The following is a 19,512-nucleotide window of genomic DNA, read 5'->3' as shown; positions in this document are numbered from 1 at the left end:
TGCAAACCCAAACTCTCTGAGGCTCTCCGGGTGGTGACAGGTAGAAGGAAGCCTCTTGGGGAACCTCGGCCCAGCTTACTGCCTAGCTGTCCTAGCTGGTAAGAGCTCCTTCCCCTACACGCCGAGGTCAGAAAACTCCAGAAGGCTCTCGGGAGGCCCAGGAGGGCGGGGTCCCGTGGTGGAGGCGGGGAGAGGGAAGGACCCGACCAGGCACCAACCCCGGTTCGGCCCTATACCAGGAAGCGTCTGGGGGGGAGAGGAGGACAATTGACTGAAGGCAGGTGAGGCTGGCGTCTTGGGGCAGGGAAGCTGAAGCCGCCAGAGATGGGAATGCGGGGAGGAATCTCGCGAAAAAACAACAGTGCAGGACCCTGAATGGAAAGGAATGGCCAAGCTAGGAATGGCATACCAGGTGGACTAGAAAAAGGGGAGATGGGCGGGGCTCTGGCGCATGCTCCGTAGGAACAGGTGCGGGGTGGGGCAGGGACGCATGCGTAGTGGGGAATCTCCTTAGACGGCGCGATGGGGGTGGGCTTTGGAGAGCCAGGTGGGGAAAGGTAACTGGAGTAAGGTTTAGGATAGATGTAAGACCCAGGCCATTAGGATCTTGGAGCAGGGCAAACCTGGCTGCCGGCTAGAAAATTAATTAAAGACTTCCCCACTCCCGGGCTCTGCCCCCCAGGATGGTGGTGCCCTTGCTGAAGCTTCAGGACCTAATCGAGGAGATTCGCAGGGCCAAGACTCAGGCCCAGGAGCGGGAGGTGATCCAAAAGGAATGCGCCCACATCCGGGCCTCCTTCCGAGATGGGGACCCCCTGCAGAGGCACCGCCAGCTGGCCAAACTGCTCTATGTCCACATGTTGGGCTACCCTGCCCACTTTGGACAGGTATATCTGCCTCCAGAGTTTGAAGAGGAAAGCTGTTGGGACAGGGTCGTGGATCTCCTCATTTATTTGTGCCCCGACTGTTTTCATTCTCTGGTTTCTGAATCATCTCACCATGCACTGGAAAAACTTTTCCCATTACCCCACTAGTCCTCAGCTGGGGTGAACCCTTCATTCTCTGGCCAACCCATTCAGGGCACCTCCTCTTCTTTTCTTCCAGCCTCCTCCACTCCTGTGTTCTTTAATCTGCACACTAATACCTGACCCTCCTAAGCCTCTTTGGTTGAAGAGAGGATGATGGGATATGATGCCCCAGAAGTTAATCTAATGATAAGAAAAGCCCAGCTGAACATATAGATATGTGTGCCACTGGCAGAGAGGTGAAGGAGTAGCATGGAACCCTCTTGTTTCACCCCTGCCCTTCGGATCTGCCCTCTTCCCTGTAGATGGAGTGCCTGAAACTGATTGCATCCCCCAGATTCACAGACAAGAGGGTGGGCTACCTGGGGGCCATGCTTCTATTGGATGAGAGGCACGATGCCCACCTGCTCATTACCAACAGCATCAAGAAGTGAGAAGTTCTGGGGGAACTGCAAATCAGGGAGATGGGAGAGTGGGGAACTGGTAAATTCCAGGGGGCTGCCTGATATAGTTACTGGGAAGGACTGGTTTCCTCAGAGTCTTGACTAATCATCCTCCCAACCCTGCAGTGACTTGAGTCAGGGGATTCAGCCGGTACAAGGCCTGGCTCTGTGCACTCTGAGCACCATGGGTTCTGCTGAGATGTGCCGGGACCTGGCCACCGAGGTGGAGAAGCTGCTCCTGCAGCCCAGCCCCTATGTGCGCAAGAAGGTGAGATGAAGAACTTAGCACTTGCCCCTTCAGAAACTGTCCCTCATCTGCCATGAAGTAGAAGTGTGTGTGTGTGTGTGTGTGTGTGTAGATTCCATCCTTGTAGATACTTGCCTATCTGAGGCCCCTGACCTCCACAGGCTATTCTGACTGCGGTACACATGATCCGGAAGGTCCCTGAGCTCTCTGACATCTTCCTCCCACCTTGTGCCAAACTGCTTCATGAGCGCCACCATGGTAAGACCAAAAGGCTCCCCATCCTCTGTGTCTGGTCTGGCTATGAATGGAAATGAAAAACAGGAGAGAAACACCAGTTCATAGAACAATAGTAGTACATACACACAGACATGCTCACAGTAGATTCTCTCATGCCCTGGCCCACCATTCACTTCCCTACCCTGACCCCAGGCATCCTGCTGGGCACCATCACACTGATCATGGAGCTCTGCGAACGAAGCCCTGCAGCCCTCAGGCATTTTCGTAAGGTGGGCTGGTGAAGGGGTAGGCCCTGGCCCTGGCAAAGAGGGGCAGTGGGGGCAGAATGGGGCTAAAGCTGAGAGTACAAGGATAAGGACGGAATGCACAGGCAACATTGTGCCCTCCCTCCAGGTCGTACCCCAGCTGGTACAGATCCTCCGGATGCTGGTGACAACAGGATACTCCACAGAGCACAGCATATCTGGAGTCAGCGACCCCTTCCTGCAGGTGGGCTGACCTTTCCCTCAAGTATCCCTGGAGGAAAGAAGGCTTAGCAGTGAGATTCCTGTAGTATACTCTGGCTTAGTCAGTGCCTTGGGCAAGAGGGTAGCAGACTGATTGCCCTGGTCATTCCAGGACAAAGACGGGGAGAGGATATGACTGAAGGTCGGAAATCCAGTTTGGTAATAATGACAACAACAAAAAAACTGTCCTAAACTCCCTTGGCTTCATACACTTCTGATCCCCTCCCAGGGCCACCAGGACCTATGGAGGTGATGAAGGATGGGAGGCTCTAGGGTCTAACCAGGTCCCTTACAATGAATGCTGTCCTCAGTGTTGGATTTTTCTCCTCAGCCCTACAAGTCCTTATCCTGTGAATCTCTCCATCTTTCAATCTTTAACCCAACCACAGGTCCAGATCCTTCGTCTGCTTCGGATCCTGGGCCGGAACCATGAGGAAAGCAGTGAGACCATGAATGACTTGCTAGCACAGGTGTGGGTTGGGGGGACATTGCTTAGGTATGTTGCTCTGGGATCTACCAGTCCTGGGCAGCTGTTACAGGATTACTCACCATGTAGCAGCTATGTAATCACTCCTATGTCCCCTCTAGCCAATGAACTACATGAACGAGGGACACAGTATGTTGCAGTATTAATGTCCCAGTGTCCAAGCTGGCCCAGGCACATAGTGGGGTTTGGGAAACTTTGTTGGCTGGTTGAGGAATGGATGGATAGTGGAGAGCTTCCAGAGATCCTAGTGAGGAGAGAAGCCATTGTGGATGTATCTCCTCTCCCATCCACTCAGGTAGCCACCAACACAGACACCAGTCGAAATGCAGGCAACGCGGTCCTATTTGAGGCAGTGCTTACCATCATGGACATCCGCTCTGCAGCCGGCCTACGGGTATCTTCCCATATGCTCTCCCACTGTGGCCTACCCTCCACTCCCAGCCAGCCAGCAGGGCTCTCTTCACTGGCCTTTCCCCAACACCTGTCATCCTGTGTCATATGGTCCCCACTCTTGAGTGACTAGGCTGCTACTGCCTGAGTGCCCACCCTCTTTCTCCCACAGGTTCTAGCTGTCAACATTCTTGGCCGCTTCCTGCTCAACAGTGATAAGAACATTAGGTAATGACTTGTGTGTGGCTATACTCTGCCACTGAGCCCTGACCCTCTGTACTCTTCCCTCCAGAACCTCCTGATCCACTTACCTCTTACCCCTGTACCCAGGGCAAGGCTAATGGCCACAGCATGATAGGGCCTTTCCCACTCTGACCAGGTATGTAGCCCTGACGTCCTTACTACGCCTGGTGCAGTCTGATCACAGTGCTGTGCAGCGGCATCGGCCCACTGTGGTGGAATGTCTGCGAGAAACTGATGCCTCCCTCAGCCGGTGAGCATAAAGGGAACAAGAGGACAGGGTAGAGGATACAATGACTAGTGGCCAAGACCCAAACCAGCTCAGAGCAGCTCGAGTAAGAGGACTGTAGGAGCAGATCCTGGGGATGGGGCAGGCCAGAGGTATGGAGTTGGGTGATCTGGGCCACCTGCATGGACCCTTTTCTCCTTCCAGGAGAGCCCTGGAACTGAGCCTGGCTCTGGTGAATAGCTCCAATGTGCGAGCCATGACACAGGAGTTGCAGGCCTTTCTGGAGTCCTGCCCCCTTGATTTACGGGCTGATTGTGCCTCAGGCATTCTGCTGGCTGCAGAGAGGTGAGGGAACAGGTTCCCAGAAATGGAGAGGGTACAGTCTGGGGAGGGACAGGGACAGTGCCAGGACTGATAAGCCATGTCCCTAGGTTTGCTCCAACCAAGCGATGGCACATAGACACCATCCTTCATGTGCTGATAACGGTGAGATGGGCTAGTTGGAGAGTTGGGCAGTAGTGGACAGAGTTAATCACACTGACTTGACAATGTCCACCCTTTCCAGGCAGGAGCCCATGTGCGGGATGATGCAGTAGCCAACCTGACGCAGTTGATTGGGGGTGCCCAGGAGCTACATGCCTACTCTGTGTGCCGACTCTATAGTGCCCTGGCAGAAGACATCTCCCAGGTGCCATTCCCACCTCCCCAAGCCCAGGGCTGCCTCCTATCTCTTTCTGGGCTTCCCTTCTTCACTGGACTCTGAACTGTTTTCCCCTTAGGCTCACAGCTGTCTACTTAGTGCAGGAGATCCTTAAGAACAGAGCTTGCCTTTTAGAACACCAGGGCTGCTGTTCTGGCCCTGGTACCTACTGGCTATGAAATCCCAGATGACTAATTTAACTTCCGTTAGGCTCCATGTACTCAGCTTTCTATCCTGCCTATCTCCCAGGGCTGTTTTTATAATCAAATGAGATAGATACAAGTTTTATGCATATATTATACTTTATTATTATTTCAAATGCTGAGTGCCAAAGGTGCCACCCAATATTAAACTGCCCCTTTTGAATTTTTTTTTAGTTATACATGACAGTAGAATGTATTTTTATATATTCATGGCATACTCTCCATTTTCCTCTTTAGTAGGATGAGCAGAAACCATCACCCTGCTCTTCCTCGAGGGTGGGACCCTCTCACACTTCCATCACGTGGCCAGGCCATGTACTTCTGAATCTGGGCCACCAGAGGGCAGTGGGAGCCCAGGCATCAAGACAGAAACTGCTCACAAATTTCCTTCCCTGCCCCACCATATTTGTGCTGCATAAGGGGATGTTTCAGAGTGTGGAAAAGAGGAGGGAACCCCAAACACTGACATAGATGTGATTCTCCCATACAGCAGCCACTGGTGCAAGTGGCAGCCTGGTGCATTGGAGAGTATGGGGACCTCCTGATGGAGGGGAGCTGTGAAGAAGTAGAACCCCTTCAGGTAAGGCCTACATGGTGGACACACTAAGGATGGACTTGTCAAGGGAGATAGGGTTAGATCCCAGGTCACTACTTGTACCCACACCTGAAGGTGGAAGAAGAGGAGGTGTTAGCACTCCTGGAAAAGGTGCTGCAGTCCCAAATGTCCCTGCCAGCCACCAGAGGATATGCACTCACAGCCCTCATGAAGCTCAGCACCCGGCTTCGAGGGGACAACAAGTAAGAAGCGGTCTCAGCCCAGAGAAAAATGTCTCCTCACTTGCATACCATTTCTAAGCTCTCCAGATAGCTGCACTATCCCTCGCCTCTCTTACCCCCAATCTTGGGACTTGCTTTAGAGCTACATATCTTGGGTGTCTCCTCACTCTGTGGGACTGCTCCCTTCTCTGCCATATACTGAAGCAGAAGGGCAGGACAAATTGCCATTGCAACTCACACAACTCTGTGGCCCAGCCGCATACGCCAGGTGGTGTCTATCTACGGGAGTTGCTTAGATGTGGAGCTGCAGCAGCGGGCTGTAGAATATAACACACTCTTCCGGAAGTATGACCACATGAGGTATGTCAAACATCGGCTCCAGTGTGGGACCCAGATCCCTGCCCTCTCCCAAATGCCCCCTTCTAGCCTCAACGGTCTCATCCTCTCCTGTGTTGTTGTCCACTGCAAGAGCTTTCCACCCAGTTCATTGAAGCAAGCTGCCTCCTAACCCTCCCTGCTCATCTGAAAACCAGCAACAGTATGCCATCTTATCAGAAGGACACTTCTGATCCACTATGTGCCCAGCATCTCCATGTTCTGAGCACTCTTTGTAGATGTCTCTTGTGAGAGGCAAAGGGTCTACCTAGAAAGACACCTACATTCCATCCTCAGGGCTGCCATCCTTGAGAAGATGCCTCTTGTGGAGCGAGGTGGCCCTCAGGTTGATGAGGAGGCAAAGGAAAGCAAAGAAGCAGTCCAGGTTTCAAAGGCAGCAGCCCCTATCCCCACAGAGCCCCAGGTGAGAAGACTGGAAGCCTTGGGATAAGGACTGGCTTGGGCTTCCATGCCAAGTTCTGACCCTTCTGCCCTTTCCCCTAGGCCTCAAAGCTCTTGGACCTGTTAGATCTCCTGGATGACACTTCTGAGGATGCCCAGCATCCTCCCCCTCTGGATCCATCCCCAGGAGGCACCTTAGTACACCTCCTTGACCTTCCCTGTGCATTGCCACCTCCAGGTAAGCCTCAGGAAAGAGTCTAGTCTTAGAGAAGGTAGGTGAGAATGTGCCATCTCTGCTTCTGTGCTGAGTGAAGCTCATAAACCCTTTCCCTCCTGTGTGCCCATATCCCATCCCCTTTTTGGTAGGTAAAGGGGTTCACTCAGTCATGCCAGTCCTCTCCTGGCTGCAGTGCCTTCTTTGTTCTAGACTTCTAGCCCTGGCCAGCAGGGCCCTGCTTCCTCCCCACCCCATCTCATCCCACTTCCCCACTGGCCTCTCAAACCCTCCCGTCTTAAGCCCTGGCATTTCATGCTCTTTTTACACAAAATGTTATTTCCTTGGCATATCAAGTGACTGGCTTGGTTGGGGAAGGCACTCCAGCCTGAAATGTCAAATGCCTTTCCCTGCCACTCCCATTTAAATTAGTTCTTCCCAGTTACTCTGGCTAATTTATTTCCCTCATAGTACCCATTCCAGCCTGATTATCTTGCTTATTTTCTCTGTTATTGCTTCTCTCCCTGCACTATACTGTCAGTTGTCTACTTCTCAAGCATCTTGGGCAGTACAGGGACAAGAGGTGCTCACTGTTTTTTTGTTGAATGAACGTGTTATCTCGCGCCTACACACTGAGCTGCCTCTCTTTCCCTGCTATATAGCTCCCATTCCAAATCTCAAAGTGTTTGAGCGTGAGGGAGTACAGCTCAATCTGTCTTTCACTCGACCACCTGGATCCCCTGCTTTGCTTTTAGTCACCGTCACCACCACCAACTCCTCAAAGGGTGATGTCACCCACTTCATCTGCCAGGCAGCTGTGCCCAAGGTTTGTAAATACCAGGATTCAGAGGTGGCCTAGGCACTCCAGGAAGGAATAGAGGTGGGTGGGAGACAGGATGAGACGGGAAGGGAGTAACAGCAGAGACAGGTACCTGGGGAGTTGATGGGAAGAGAGTTTGGCACCACTGAGTGTGGAGGGGTTGCTGAGCCCGGCCAGCTGCCTTACTGTGTTCTGCCCAAATCCCATGTTCAGAGTTTCCAGCTGCAGCTGCAGGCCCCCAGTGGGAACACAGTTCCAGCTTGGGGCGGCCTCCCCATCACCCAGCTCTTCAGAATCCTCAATCCTAACAAGGTCAGTTCCAGGGCCCTATAGGTAAGAAAGACCTAGGGAAGGGAGAAGTCATAGGCACTAACTCTGGTCTCCACTCTCCCATTTCTAGGCCCCCTTGCGGCTAAAGCTGCGCCTGACCTACAACCACTTGGGCCAATCGGTGCAAGAGATCTTTGAGGTGAACAACTTGCCTGTGGAAACGTGGCAATAACTCTTCACTCTGCCTGAAATCCTCCTGCATCCCAAAGCCTGTGGTCCTAGCAGTGGGGAACCAACTCTGAGGGCTACCAGCAGATGGCACCCTGGTTCTGCATTAATCACTGCAAAACTGTGGGTCTGCTCCCCTCCCCCACAAATAATGGCAGCCAAATAAAGCCCGAGGGGGGCATAAAGCCATAATCTGGGTATGTTTGAGGTAAAAAAAAAATGTATAAATAACAGCAAGGGAAGAGGCTTCTCACACAGGAAGGGTCCCAGGAATCTTTCTGGGAACCTTGAGAATCAGTCTCAAGCACACCAGGGTTTTCTTCTGCCCCTCAAGGTTAGGGAGCAAATTTGCCGCTAAGCTGTCACAGGAAGCACTCTACTCTCTGGGCCAGAGCTGGACACAGTGGCAAAATCAAAGCAGAATTTCTGGATTTCTAACAGGAATTCCCAACCACTTCCCCACCCTGCTATTCCCCACACCCCAAAGCAGGGAAATCCCTGCAGCCTCCCCTCATCTCTAACTCAGCTGTAAGGCGGTTTCGGAGCCGCTGGCAGAATCAATGGCATCGACCAAGGGAGGGGGGGTGGCAAGGGATTTTCCTGTGCTTAACTACTGATCACGGCTAAGTGGAAATCCTATAAACACGAGCGGAAATCAATGGAGGCTGCTTAGCGGCCAGGGGAGAGGGGCGGCCCACAGATTGCATCTGACTGATGAGAGAGAGGAGGCAACCAGGGAGGGCTCAAGGAATGGGTTGTTGAGAACAGGGCGAAAGAACAGGCAGAGGTATAGGGAGAGGAGGTGGGAGGGAAGAGGCACAGTGAGGCCAGGTGTGGCCCCTGCTGGACCAAGAGTTCCCTTTCTCTTCTAGGAAGTGACACCCCTAGCCCAGGCTGCTGTCGGGATGTTTAGTCCTCTGTGGAGCTGTTTACTTCTAGCAGGCGCCGATAGTCCTGAGGACGGAAATGCTGTAGGTACACGATGAGCTTGCCAGGTGCCCTCTCCTGTGCTGGCACACCTATAGACAAAGGACAGTGAGGAAAGAAGCAGACAGAACTGCCATACATGCTTTTAACTTTCCTCCCTGACCACCCAGCCAGGACCCCCAAGTTGTTGAAGGTAGCACTGAGATTCTGATTGTCATCCAACTAGCTTCTGTAATCTGCCCTCTACCTCACTGGACTCTAGAAGTGGGACCCAAGAGCCACTTCAGACTCAGGAATGCTGGGGAGCCACACATGAGCCTCTTCTCCAACCAGGGGAAATGGTGAAGAAGCACCCAGGTGCCATGAAGACAGAGGATCCTTCAATATGTACTCACTCTAGTTATTACCCCTGTCCCCCAATCAAGATGAAAACCCATCTAGGCAGGCAAAAGCTCATTAGCTTGGTAATGAAGCACATACAGAGATTTACACATAGGAGAGAAACCAAAGGCTGTGGAAAGAAAAGGAAAAGAAGTTTTAGCTATGGGGTGGGATTCACATAGAATTCTCCCCTCTGGAGCTGGGGATATAGCTCAATACTGGAGTGCTTGCTTAGCATGCTCAAGGCCCTAGGTTCAATCCCCAGCAAACCAACTCCCTCCCTGCCTCCTACAAAAAAGCAAGAATTTTCTCTAGAACTGCCACTGCCAGTTTCCATTGTTAGTGCCCAGCAGCATACTGAGCATACAGCAGGAAACAGGATGTATAGTTGCTAAGGAGGCTGAAACAGCATCCCAGGGCTGTCAGGCCCCACGGAGAGCACAACCCCAAACTAGTGGATGGGCTGTCTACTAGAAAACTGAGCATGGGAACAGAAAACCAAATCTGAGCCAGACACAGTGGTGCATGCCTATAATCCCAGCAGCTCCAGAGGCTGAGGCAGAAGGATCACAAGTTCAAAGCCAGCCTCAGCAACTTAGCAAGGCCCTAAGCAACTCAGTGAGACCCTGTCTCTAAATAAAATATTAAAAAAAAAAAAACCAAATTTGCCAATGCTCCCCCAACCGTCTCTCATAAATGCAATGTTCTTGCCTTTCACTGAAAGCCAAGACTTTGAATTAAATGAACTCTAAGAAACCATAAAAACAAAAGGATATCTGATCCCCAGCATGGGCAAAAAAAAAAAAAAAAAAAGATTAGGGGAAGGAAGGGTTAAAGCAGAGAACTGACAAATAGAACTGAAAGAAATTTGGCCAGAGGAATGAGAATTAAATGAGACAGAATGGCTGGGATGAAGAATAGAGACTTATGAAAGGCTTAAATCCAAGTCAGACAGCAACTGTAAAAGAGAAAACTTGATAGAACTGTGGGCAAAACTGGGTCCTCTAGAAAATTGCTAAAATAATTACTGTTAAAGAAATAATCCAGAGACCCTCCCCCATTATATAGTCCAACTCCCACCAACACAGCCAGTGCTCCAGAAAAGGAAAGTGTGGCTTAGTGGTGAGTGCTTGCCTAACATGATTAGGAGGCCCTAGGCTCAATCCCAGCACTACAAAAAGATTAAAAAGCCAGGAAAGGAAAGTGGGGATCAGGAAAACACAGAAGGTCCTGTCCCCCTCACCGAGCATGCTGCTGAGGCTATTGATCTTCTTTAGAGCAGTTGGTACTTCAGCCTCCTCCTGTACCAGGGCCTCTACTTCACCCACAGCATAGCCAAAGTCCGCTGTATCCAGGTCCACCTTAAGCACCGGCTCCTCCTCATTGACTCCAGGGAATACCAGCTTCCAGGAACTCCGTTTAGTCACAAAACTAGCTACTTCCTGCAGCCCTAGTGGACCCAGCACAGCAGCCATAGTTCCATCCCCCAGACCCTTAGCTCCCAGCACCTCATAGAGCTGGGCCACAACTGCAGATTCAGATGTAAGTTCCTTGTACTCGGTGTGGGGTCCTGAGATACCTGATGCTCCAGGGTATTTGAGCTCCCATCCACTACCCTCTCGTTGTCGCAGCCAGTGGTTAGACCGCATCAGGCTCAGCTCAGGGGTGTCATAGTAGGTGTCTCGGAAGGTGATCCGGTGCTCTAGGATGCCCCCCAACTCCTGCAGTCGTTCCTCTATGCCAGGCCCTGGAATGAACTTTCGCTCCACCTCAATCAAGCCCTGGGCCATGCTATCTGCAAGGATCATTTGCAACAAACATTTTCTTAGCGCCCAAAGGTGTTCAGCCTGCTGGGCAACGGCTAAGCAGAGACTCTAGCTCTGGATGAATTTACTGAGATGCATACAGACTCGCAGATCTTTGGCTCAGCGATACAGGGCTCTGTCTGCGAGATTTTAAATGTTCTGCTACAGTGATTGGTCTCCAGTTAAATCCATTCCACTATTGATGACGTTCTCAACCCAAAGATGTCCCTAGAAAGCAGGTCATGCAGCAAATTTCGTCTCAACACCCCACACTACAACTTGCTACCCCAGGAGGCCAGGAGCTGCTACCTGGGATGACCTGCCATTCGCAGCCACAGCACCCGCCAGCTTTGCCTCGGGTCTCACCTCAAACCCAAGGGTCTCCCTCTCGCAGGACCAGGAGATGGGGGGAGGGAGTCCACACCACACCCGCGAGGAATGCCGGGAGGAGTCCCAGGTCTCGGACCTCAGCCCAGCTCAACTGCGTGACAGGAGAGTACGAGCACCAGCGGCCATATTAGGCCCATGGTAGCAGTGCCGAGGGCAGACCGGCCCGAGAGACCTGTTAGGTTATGGGCGATCGCGACTCCCGTTAGGGCAGAGGAGCGAGACCGTCCCCAGGTGCCCTGCAGCTTAACCCCTATGCCTCCTGGCATCTGGGGGGTCGATAGTGGTCCCAGGCCTCTGGTTGAGCGTGGCTTCCTGAGCCGGGTGGATGATGGGAGATGTAGTTCGGAGGAAAGGGGAATCTTAGCCATTTCGCCCCACCCATTGCTATGGTGACCTGAAAGCTGCAATTAGTGCTCTGGGGACTTACCTAAAGCTGAACTGGGGTTGCAGCTCTGTGGGGAGAGTCGTGGGCAACGAACTTGAGACTGCACTCTCCAACCCCTCCCGAACTTGGCAGTGGGCCTGAAACACAAGTCACTCATTCAGACGCTGTCTGGCACATATTTAACTATTATGGTGGCCTATTTACTGCAGGCCAGTGGCAATGGGCTGGGAAGAAGGAAAGGCAATTAAGTCCAATATAGCTCTTCTGGAGTTTTGGAGGGGATCAAACACATTCTGGTAAGAATGTTAAGAGTACGAGTGAGCAAAAGACTTTCTGTTAGAGGAGAAAGTGAAATTTTTAATGAACTACAGATGTGGGATTTCAACGGGTAAAACCTAGGTGGAGACCTAACATGAGCAAAGACCCAGATACTGAAAAGTACCTGGCCTGTATGAGAATAAAGATGGGGCTGGAAATACAATTGAGGGGCAAGTTGGAAAAGGCCTTGAGTGAGTGCCAGACTGAGGAGTCTGTCAATTCCAGCAGACCCTGAGCAAGGTTTGTTAGGAGTAGGAAAAATATTCAGTGTTCATTTAAAATACAAGACATATGGAGGAGAGATGACCCTCTGGCTGCTTTAGAAGACTCTATAGAGAAAATGCCTCCATACTCCCTCTGAGAGTTTATATTATCTATAAACTTTGTATCTTACTCTCTGGGTGAGGATATTGTCAACGCCTAGGCTTGCTTCTGAAATTAGTGAAAAAAGTGCCAGGTTCTCCACACCAGTCTATCCCTTGTATGTGTCTGGAAACACAAGTGAAGTAAAACGGTGGTAAAACTTGGGATGTCTTGGATGTATCCTTACCCCTACCCCATGTCAAGCACCACTGGACTGGGAGGGCCTGCATTTCCTTCATCCTTTGCAGTCCCCGCCCCCATCCCCCAAAGTTTTATTGACCCAGGAAGAAGTCCTAGTATTTTTATGTTTAATGTCCACCCCAATGGGGTAGAGGCAGCAGCTTAATGGAATGGAAAGCCTAGATTTCAGCTACAGACCTGGAATTGACTGAGTTTCACTTTCTAGATGGTTGGCCTTGGACAGGCTACTGTACCTAAGACTCTGCTTTTTTATTGATAAATTGTGAACTGCCTCACAATTATATGAGGATTCAGTAACAAACTGTCATTTGGTAGAAACCCAAAATACTAGTCCCCCCCCCCCCCCCGAACTTCAGGAGGTTTTACTTTGTTGTTGTTGTTATTTAAAACTAGGTTTTAGCATCCAGTGTGATCTCTGGAACAAAACTACTGAGGTTTAACCCTGCTGCTGTTGCTTTTTGACCATGCAACCGTGGGCTGGTTCGTGCCTTAATTTTGTCACCTGTAAAAGGAATTAAGGTATCTGACTTATACAGTTGTATTAAATAAACTAATATATGTAAAAGTGATTGGGACTGTCCCTATATATTCAATAAATGTTATAAATTATTGTTACTACAATATAGTGGGCTTATGAGCAGATAAAACCGAACCACCCCTCCCCAATTCAAAGGACTGTGTGACCGCAGGGAGGAAGCAGAAACTCAGAGACTTCAGAGTAATTGCTGTGAGAGAAGGTTTTCAATCGGAAAGAAGGGGAGATAAGGAAGCAAGAAGGGAGTGAAAAAAGAAAGACAGCTCTGGCAAGCTGGTAAACGCCAGAGCTTGTTCTAGAGCTGATCTGAAACAAAACAACAAAACACATGCATGTTTTCTGTAAGCAAAAGGAAAAGGAGGGGACGGGAAAGAGTTTAGGGACATGCCCTCTTGCAGGCACCGGGAGGACCTGGCGCCTGAGTCAAGGAGGCGACAGGATGGACTGGCTGGCCCCATCGAGCCCGCCCCTGGGCAGGGTAGGGTTCCAGCGTCTAGGGAGGAGTGCGGACACTGCGCTTGCGGGTTGGAGGGCGGAGGCGACGGACTACAAGTCCCGGCATGCGCCGCGGCGGGCGGGCCGCTGCACCTGCTCAGTGGGGCCGCCCCGGGCGCCTGGGTATTGATTATTCCATTGTGTGGGACGCTTCGGCTCCAGCCAGTGAATGAGGCGGAGGAGTGAGGGCGAGGAGGAGGAGGAGGGCGAGGAGGAGGAGGAGGAGGAGGGCGAGGAGGAGGAGGAGGCAGGGAGCGAGCGAGTGCCCAGGGTGAATCAATGGAAACCCCCTCACGAAGCCGGGAAAACACTTCAGCCGCAGCCAAATAGCATTGATTATTTTCCTTCACTTCCCTCACCGCCGTGAATTTATTTATTTATTTTTTCCATCTCCGTCCCCGACGCCCCGGAGCGAGCGCTGGAGGGAGGGAGGAGGAGGGGAAAAAAAAAGGAATCAACACATCGGAGAAGTCCCTTCCAAGAGCCGCCCCCTCCCCTCCCCGCCTCGCGCTGCTCGGCGGCCGTGGTTCGACTCCCGTCCCTGCTTCCAGCTGAGGTGTAAGTGCATCGATTTCCGATGCTGCTGGGTTGGTTTTTTTTTTTCTCCTCTCCCTCTCGCTCTTCTTCCCTTCCTTGCTCTTTGGAAGCTCGAGACGAGGGGAGAGGAGGCGTTCGGAGACTGCCGCTGGAGGGACGGAGAGGGATGGGAAGGGGCTGGGGGAGGGGACACGGACGGACTGACAGCCAGAGCCCGGGGAGAAGGGGAGCCGGGGTGTGGGAGAGAGGGCGTATGTAGGGAGAGAAATATGTAGGGGGTGGAGGGAGAGATTGGGGAGGGAGAAGCAGGGGCCAGCGGGACAGACGGAGGGTAACGAAAGCCTAGACGGACCGCGCCGAGCTGTACGGGGAGCGGGGTTCCCGGAGGGAAGGGGAGGCCGGGTGAGTTCGAGGGCTCAGAGCTGTCAGCCTGGAGGGGCCTGGGTCTCGGCGGCCCCCCGCCGGCTGAGGGATGGGGGAGGAACCGCGGCGGGAGGGCTGATGGATGGGTTAGCGCGCTAGGGTGCAAGATGGGAGGGACGTCTTCATTTTGCCTGAAGTTGAGCACCCCCCCCCCCGCCCCCGCTCTTCTTTTTGAAAAGGTGTGAGTAGGTGAGGGGAAGCCTCACTGCCCCATTGAAGATGAAGCATGTCTGTCCTGTTACCCCTGCCCCACATCAGCTCTTGTCTACCCCTGTCTGAGTAGCCCTATGATTTTGGAGCACTGGGCCATGCTTCAGCTGTGCCTGTAGTTCCCCTGATCTCTGTCCATATGTCCCTTCCTCTTGGTTTTGCCATTCTTCACCATGTCTCCCCACTTCATTCGTCTCCAGTTCTGTGTGTCACTGTCTCTGCTGTGACCCTTCCCATCTGAGTGATCTCCCTATGTGTCCCTTTCACTATGTGTCACGCCTTGGCTGCCTGACTGTTCTGCCGTCTAGGACTCCATACCCTCTCCTTCAGGGTCCATCTCAATGACTGTGGCCTTTTCATACTACTTTGGAGTTAGCTTATTGACCAGAATTATGATAGTCATTGGTCAGGGGTCTGAAAAGTAGGGGGATGGAGCAGATATGTCTTCCCCCAGACTCATGTGCCCTTTCAGCATTGCCAGGAGAGCCTTCTGTTCCACCTTCACCAGGGAAGCTTTGGAACTTCCTAGCATTGTTGACTGTCTCCTTTGCCATGTGCCTGTCTCCCCCATCAGGATCTCACGATCTGGTCTTCACTGTGTATCATCTGTCTTTCCAGGAGCTTTCCACCACAAACCTCTTCCCTGCTGACTTCATTTTTCTCCCTTCCCCCACTTTACCATTGTATATATTTTTTCATTTCCCCATTTTATTTCATACCTTTTTTTCTATCCTTGAATGCCATGATCTCCCTTATTTATTCACCATCTTTGTTCCAGTAATCTGCCTTCTTTCTACCTTTTCTCTTAGTCACTGTTTCTTTTATCTCTTTTCCCCTTACCCAACATTTAACCTCAGCAGCAGAAGAAACCACAAGCAAGGGGCTGGGAGAGGTGGGGGATATGGTTTGTGAAGGCACATAAATAGGCCAAGAAATCAATTTAATGGGCTTCCAGGGGCATATAACCCCTTCATCAATCAGTGCCATTATGTCAGTTAACTGTCAACTTTGATTTCATAAGGGGACGTTCTCTAGGACTCTAAGCTCCACCCTGCCTGGTTAGCCTCCATCCTCAGTTCATTCTAGAAATTAGTGGCTTTTTCTTCACTTTTTAATTCATTTTCCTCCTGGACCGCTACTATTATTTTATTTGGATTCAGCACCATTTTTTATGAGGCAGTTTTTATTATTGTGGGAGAAGCTATCTGATGCAAAGGACCAGATTTATCCAACCTAAAGAATGGTAAAGGTGGATAAAAGATCTGTAGTTTATCTTGGTTTTAAGCCCATCATTGTTTTTCCAGAACTCAGGAGCTTGGGAGGGTAAAAAGAGGAAGCAGATATGGGCAGATATGGAAGATTTCAGAGGTGAACAGAATTATAGAAGGGAAGGGGAGGCCTGGTGCAGTAAACACATGGGGTAGAAAAATGTATGACATGGGGATGTGCAAAGGAAGTGAGGAAAATCTATGCGGAATGGGGGGAAGAGGAGGAACCGAAGGGTGATTAATGACAAATTGAGAGAATGAAATAAATAGTTAATAGTTACACAGAGGGAAGAAAATATCTCCTTTTTAGAATATTCCTAAAAAAGGAGAACAACAAAAAAGCTATATGAAATGGATACAATGGCAAAGTGGTGTAAGGGAGGAATTGATGAATAGGAGGAGGTGGGAAAAGAATATATGGTACAAAGAAAGTAAATGGATGGCAAATGCAGGAGTGCTGAAGCAGATCAGAGCTTCACAGAGCTTGGTGGGGGAAAGGAAGAGATGATGAGGTCTCAAAGGAAACAAATACCTCTGGTGTAAGGAGGACACAGCATGAAGGATGCAAACAGTTCGCTTCGGGGAGGGGGTGATTTGGAAAAAAAGGATAGCAGAAATACCACAGGCCCTAAAACAGAGAGCTGCCCAGGCAGGGATTGAAAGAACAGAGAGATCTAGTGGAGAGAGAGGAAGAGAAAACCTCGTGAGCATTCATTCCATTGGCCTCATCACTCACTACCCTACCAAAGGCCTTTACATTTCATTCTCAAGGCAGGAGAACACAAGCAATGAGATGAAAAAGTAGAATTCCCATTTACTTCAACTGAAAGGAACTTGAATCTTCCTAGTCCCCTGAGAACCAAAGACCTCAAACCTCTGATGTCATAAATTGTTGGTGTTGCCTTGGCAACCTTACAGGATTCCTCCCTCCATGATGTCAGAGGGAGCTGTGTTACCTTGAGACCCATGCAGGAACAACTTGCTGCTTTGCTGGGGAGCTGTATGATATGTGGGCCGGGGCCCTGGGTAGAGGCAAATCTGTAGGATTCCTGGCACTGGTAGTTTGATCTTGCATCCTTGGAGCCGTTTGTAGCTCAGAACAACAGTTGTCACAAACCACTATTGTTTGAGTGTCCGAGGTTTCCTAGAGCCTACTGAAGCAAGACAAGGGACCTCTGGAGACAGGGGGCATTGGGGTTAGGGTGGTGATACTGAAATGCAGGCTAAGAAGGAGGAGAACTGGAAATGGCAATTCCAGAACAGGAAAGGAAATGGAGGAGGGTGGATAGTTGAAAATGTCAGATGAATCTGACTTTGGGTTTAGGAATGGAAGCTAAAGCTGGAAATGCACAAGAGAGGGGATCAGAGCTGTGGTAGAGTACAAACTGATGCCTGAATAGAGAAAAGGGAGGGTTCTGAAATGCTAGAGAGCAGAGTGGAATTTAGCTATAGAGGAAGGAAAGAAGGTCCCTTTAAGCCAAAAAACTAAGCATCAGGTGGGAGATACAATGTCATTCTGAGAAGGGGCTGTGTCTGTTACTCAGAACAGGCTTAATAAATATTTATCCAGCAAATGTTCATAGGGACTTAAAAGTTGCCCTCCCAGTTCTCACTCAAACTCCTAAATCTGAGTCTGCATAAATGGGAAAATTGGGAAATCAGAAACTGGAAGAATATAAAATTGCAATAGTGAAATATGAGGCAGAAAGGAGAGACTGGGTTAGAAACACTCTTGGAGGTTTGACCTGGGAATTCTATATAGAGATAATGGGCAGAAAAAATGAGTCCAAGACAAAAATATGGAAGAAGATAGAGAAAAGATGGTATCCAGAAAAGGTTCAGAGTTTTTTCCTTAGACAAATTTGAATTGAAAGTAGTATCCCCACCCCATTCTCTATCATGAAATAATTGCATCAGTCATATACACACACAAATGCACAGTGGTCACAAAGAATTCACAAATCAATACCAGACCCTTTCTGAACACCTGTTCAACTTGTAAACCCAGGTGTTTACAAGGAAGTCAGCATTGGCCACGTGGACCAAAAGGCAGGAGGAGGGAGGGGTTACTAAAGCTGAGAAGAACCCTGTGAAGGATCACCTTGACATCTGACTGCCATTGTTGATAGAATCTAGAAGCATCTAGAAGAGGGGGAGGCAAGATACAGAACTTACCACAGCTCGCAAAACAAAATCAGAGCCAAACACAAAAGCCTTAGAAGAGAAAGGTGTACCCCATCAGGGATTATAGCCCACTTGTCCTGTTGTTTCAGTAAAGAGCCAAGAAAGACCCTGAAGAAATAGGGGAAAGAAGACAGAGGGGAGAGTCTGGCTATAATAAGAAAGGCCAGGGCAGCAGAAGAGGCTAGGGGCAGGTGCCTGAAAGGAGGACAGTGGTGGCTATATGCACTGTCAGCAGCGCCACAGACTTGGGCAGCTCATATTTTGCAGCAGGCGACAGGCTGTCGACACAGCGGTCCTTTACCTCACCGTTAGAAACTCATTTCATTGATTTTTCCATCTTTCTTTTCAGGCTTCTCATACAGCTCAGTCTTCCCACCACCCATTTTCCCAGAGCCCCTTGCCTCTCTGGGGAAAGCCCCAAGGAACTAACTGCTTATGCATGCCTCCTTTGCCCCAGGCCAGTGAGGCAGGGGTGAAAGATTTGGAGATAAATTTCAAGGGGCTGAAATCTGCCCATGCTGTGGTAGCCAAACTATACCAGTGGTGTGGGGGCTACGTATACCTGGAGGAAGACAATTTTTTCTAATTCCTACCAAGACAGTTCTGCACCCCTCAACATTTTCCCCCCAAAAGTTAAATGCGAAAATGAGAGCCTTCCTGTGTTTGGGCAGCAATATGGGATTATATCAAAGCTAAAGTTCAGGCCTTGGAATTCACAGCAGGGCCATCAACTGTAATGGTGTGTGCATGGTGACCTGTGCATTCAGGACATGACTGGCTCAGGGTATGCAATAGCCTTTTGTAGTGAGAAGAAGGCACAGCATGTACCGTCTCGTCCTGTGTAGCATGTTAAAGTGCAAAGTTGGTGGGGCAGGAAATTTTTACTTCATGTGTAGGCCTTTCCCCAGTGCCTCTTGCAGTCACAGCCAAATACCTCCACCTCTCCCTTTGGGGCTGGGCTTGGGCTAAAGGTCAAGAGTCAATTACCAGTTATTTGGCTTTTCATTGAAGGAGGGCAGAGGGTGGGACAGGATTGTTGGATTGTTTCCCTAGAGGAACTGATGGAGTAGAGCCATTTCCCTCCTTAATTTTTTCAGTACTTGTTTTGAGGGAGGAAGAAGCCCAAGCCCTCTGCCTCTGTCTTCCATTCCATTTTCTTGGGCCTTGGGTGTGAGTCTAGGTTTTTCTGCCACTGCCGCCTCCAACCTCTCCTGCCTCTTTGATGGTTGTCTCCATCCTGTGTTTAGTATCACTGGCCTGCTTGGACCACAAATGCCTTTCTTCTGCCTCCACAGCT

The 19,512-nt window shown here is 50.4% G+C and overlaps 3 protein-coding genes across 5 annotated transcripts in view; 2 read left to right on the top strand and 1 right to left on the bottom strand.

Moving 5' to 3' along the window:
- Positions 1-170: 170 nt before the first annotated feature.
- On the top strand, positions 171-7,985 carry Ap1g2 (adaptor related protein complex 1 subunit gamma 2). The gene is made up of 22 exons (XM_046465201.2): positions 171-281; positions 683-887; positions 1,331-1,455; positions 1,595-1,736; positions 1,877-1,973; positions 2,145-2,221; positions 2,346-2,441; positions 2,848-2,928; positions 3,241-3,339; positions 3,508-3,563; positions 3,715-3,828; positions 4,009-4,149; positions 4,236-4,290; positions 4,370-4,492; positions 5,198-5,287; positions 5,378-5,505; positions 5,740-5,844; positions 6,157-6,283; positions 6,364-6,499; positions 7,138-7,301; positions 7,509-7,607; positions 7,696-7,985. The coding sequence occupies exons 2-22, from the start codon at positions 684-686 to the stop codon at positions 7,795-7,797; spliced, it is 2,361 nt and encodes a 786-aa protein (XP_046321157.1). The 5' UTR covers positions 171-281; position 683; the 3' UTR covers positions 7,798-7,985.
- Positions 4,788-19,512, bottom strand: part of Thtpa (thiamine triphosphatase) — a 48,595-nt gene continuing 33,870 nt past the window's right edge. For 2 of the 3 annotated variants that reach the window (XM_058585807.1, XM_046465204.2), the window contains 3 exons: positions 11,724-11,818; positions 10,345-10,896; positions 4,788-8,812 (listed from right to left, as the gene is read on the bottom strand). In XM_058585807.1, coding sequence (XP_058441790.1) covers positions 8,703-8,812; positions 10,345-10,896; positions 11,724-11,818 — 757 coding nt within the window. In that variant the 3' untranslated portion in view covers positions 4,788-8,702. Of the gene's footprint in view, positions 8,813-10,344; positions 10,897-11,272; positions 11,631-11,723; positions 11,819-19,512 lie in introns of those variants that run through there. The other variant, XM_046465203.2, reaches the window with a different exon arrangement.
- Positions 13,852-19,512, top strand: part of Zfhx2 (zinc finger homeobox 2) — a 32,101-nt gene continuing 26,440 nt past the window's right edge. The window contains exon 1 of the mRNA XM_046465248.2: positions 13,852-14,151. The gene's annotated coding sequence lies outside the window, so the exon portion shown is untranslated. The remainder of the gene's footprint in view (positions 14,152-19,512) is intronic.

Source organism: Marmota monax, unplaced genomic scaffold (assembly GCF_021218885.2).
Source record: "Marmota monax isolate L192 unplaced genomic scaffold, Marmota_monax_Labrador192_F-V1.1 WCK01_AAM20220418_F8-fsc00079, whole genome shotgun sequence".
NCBI classification, from domain to species: Eukaryota; Metazoa; Chordata; class Mammalia; order Rodentia; family Sciuridae; genus Marmota; species Marmota monax.
This window is presented reverse-complemented; position numbering and strand designations above follow the sequence as displayed.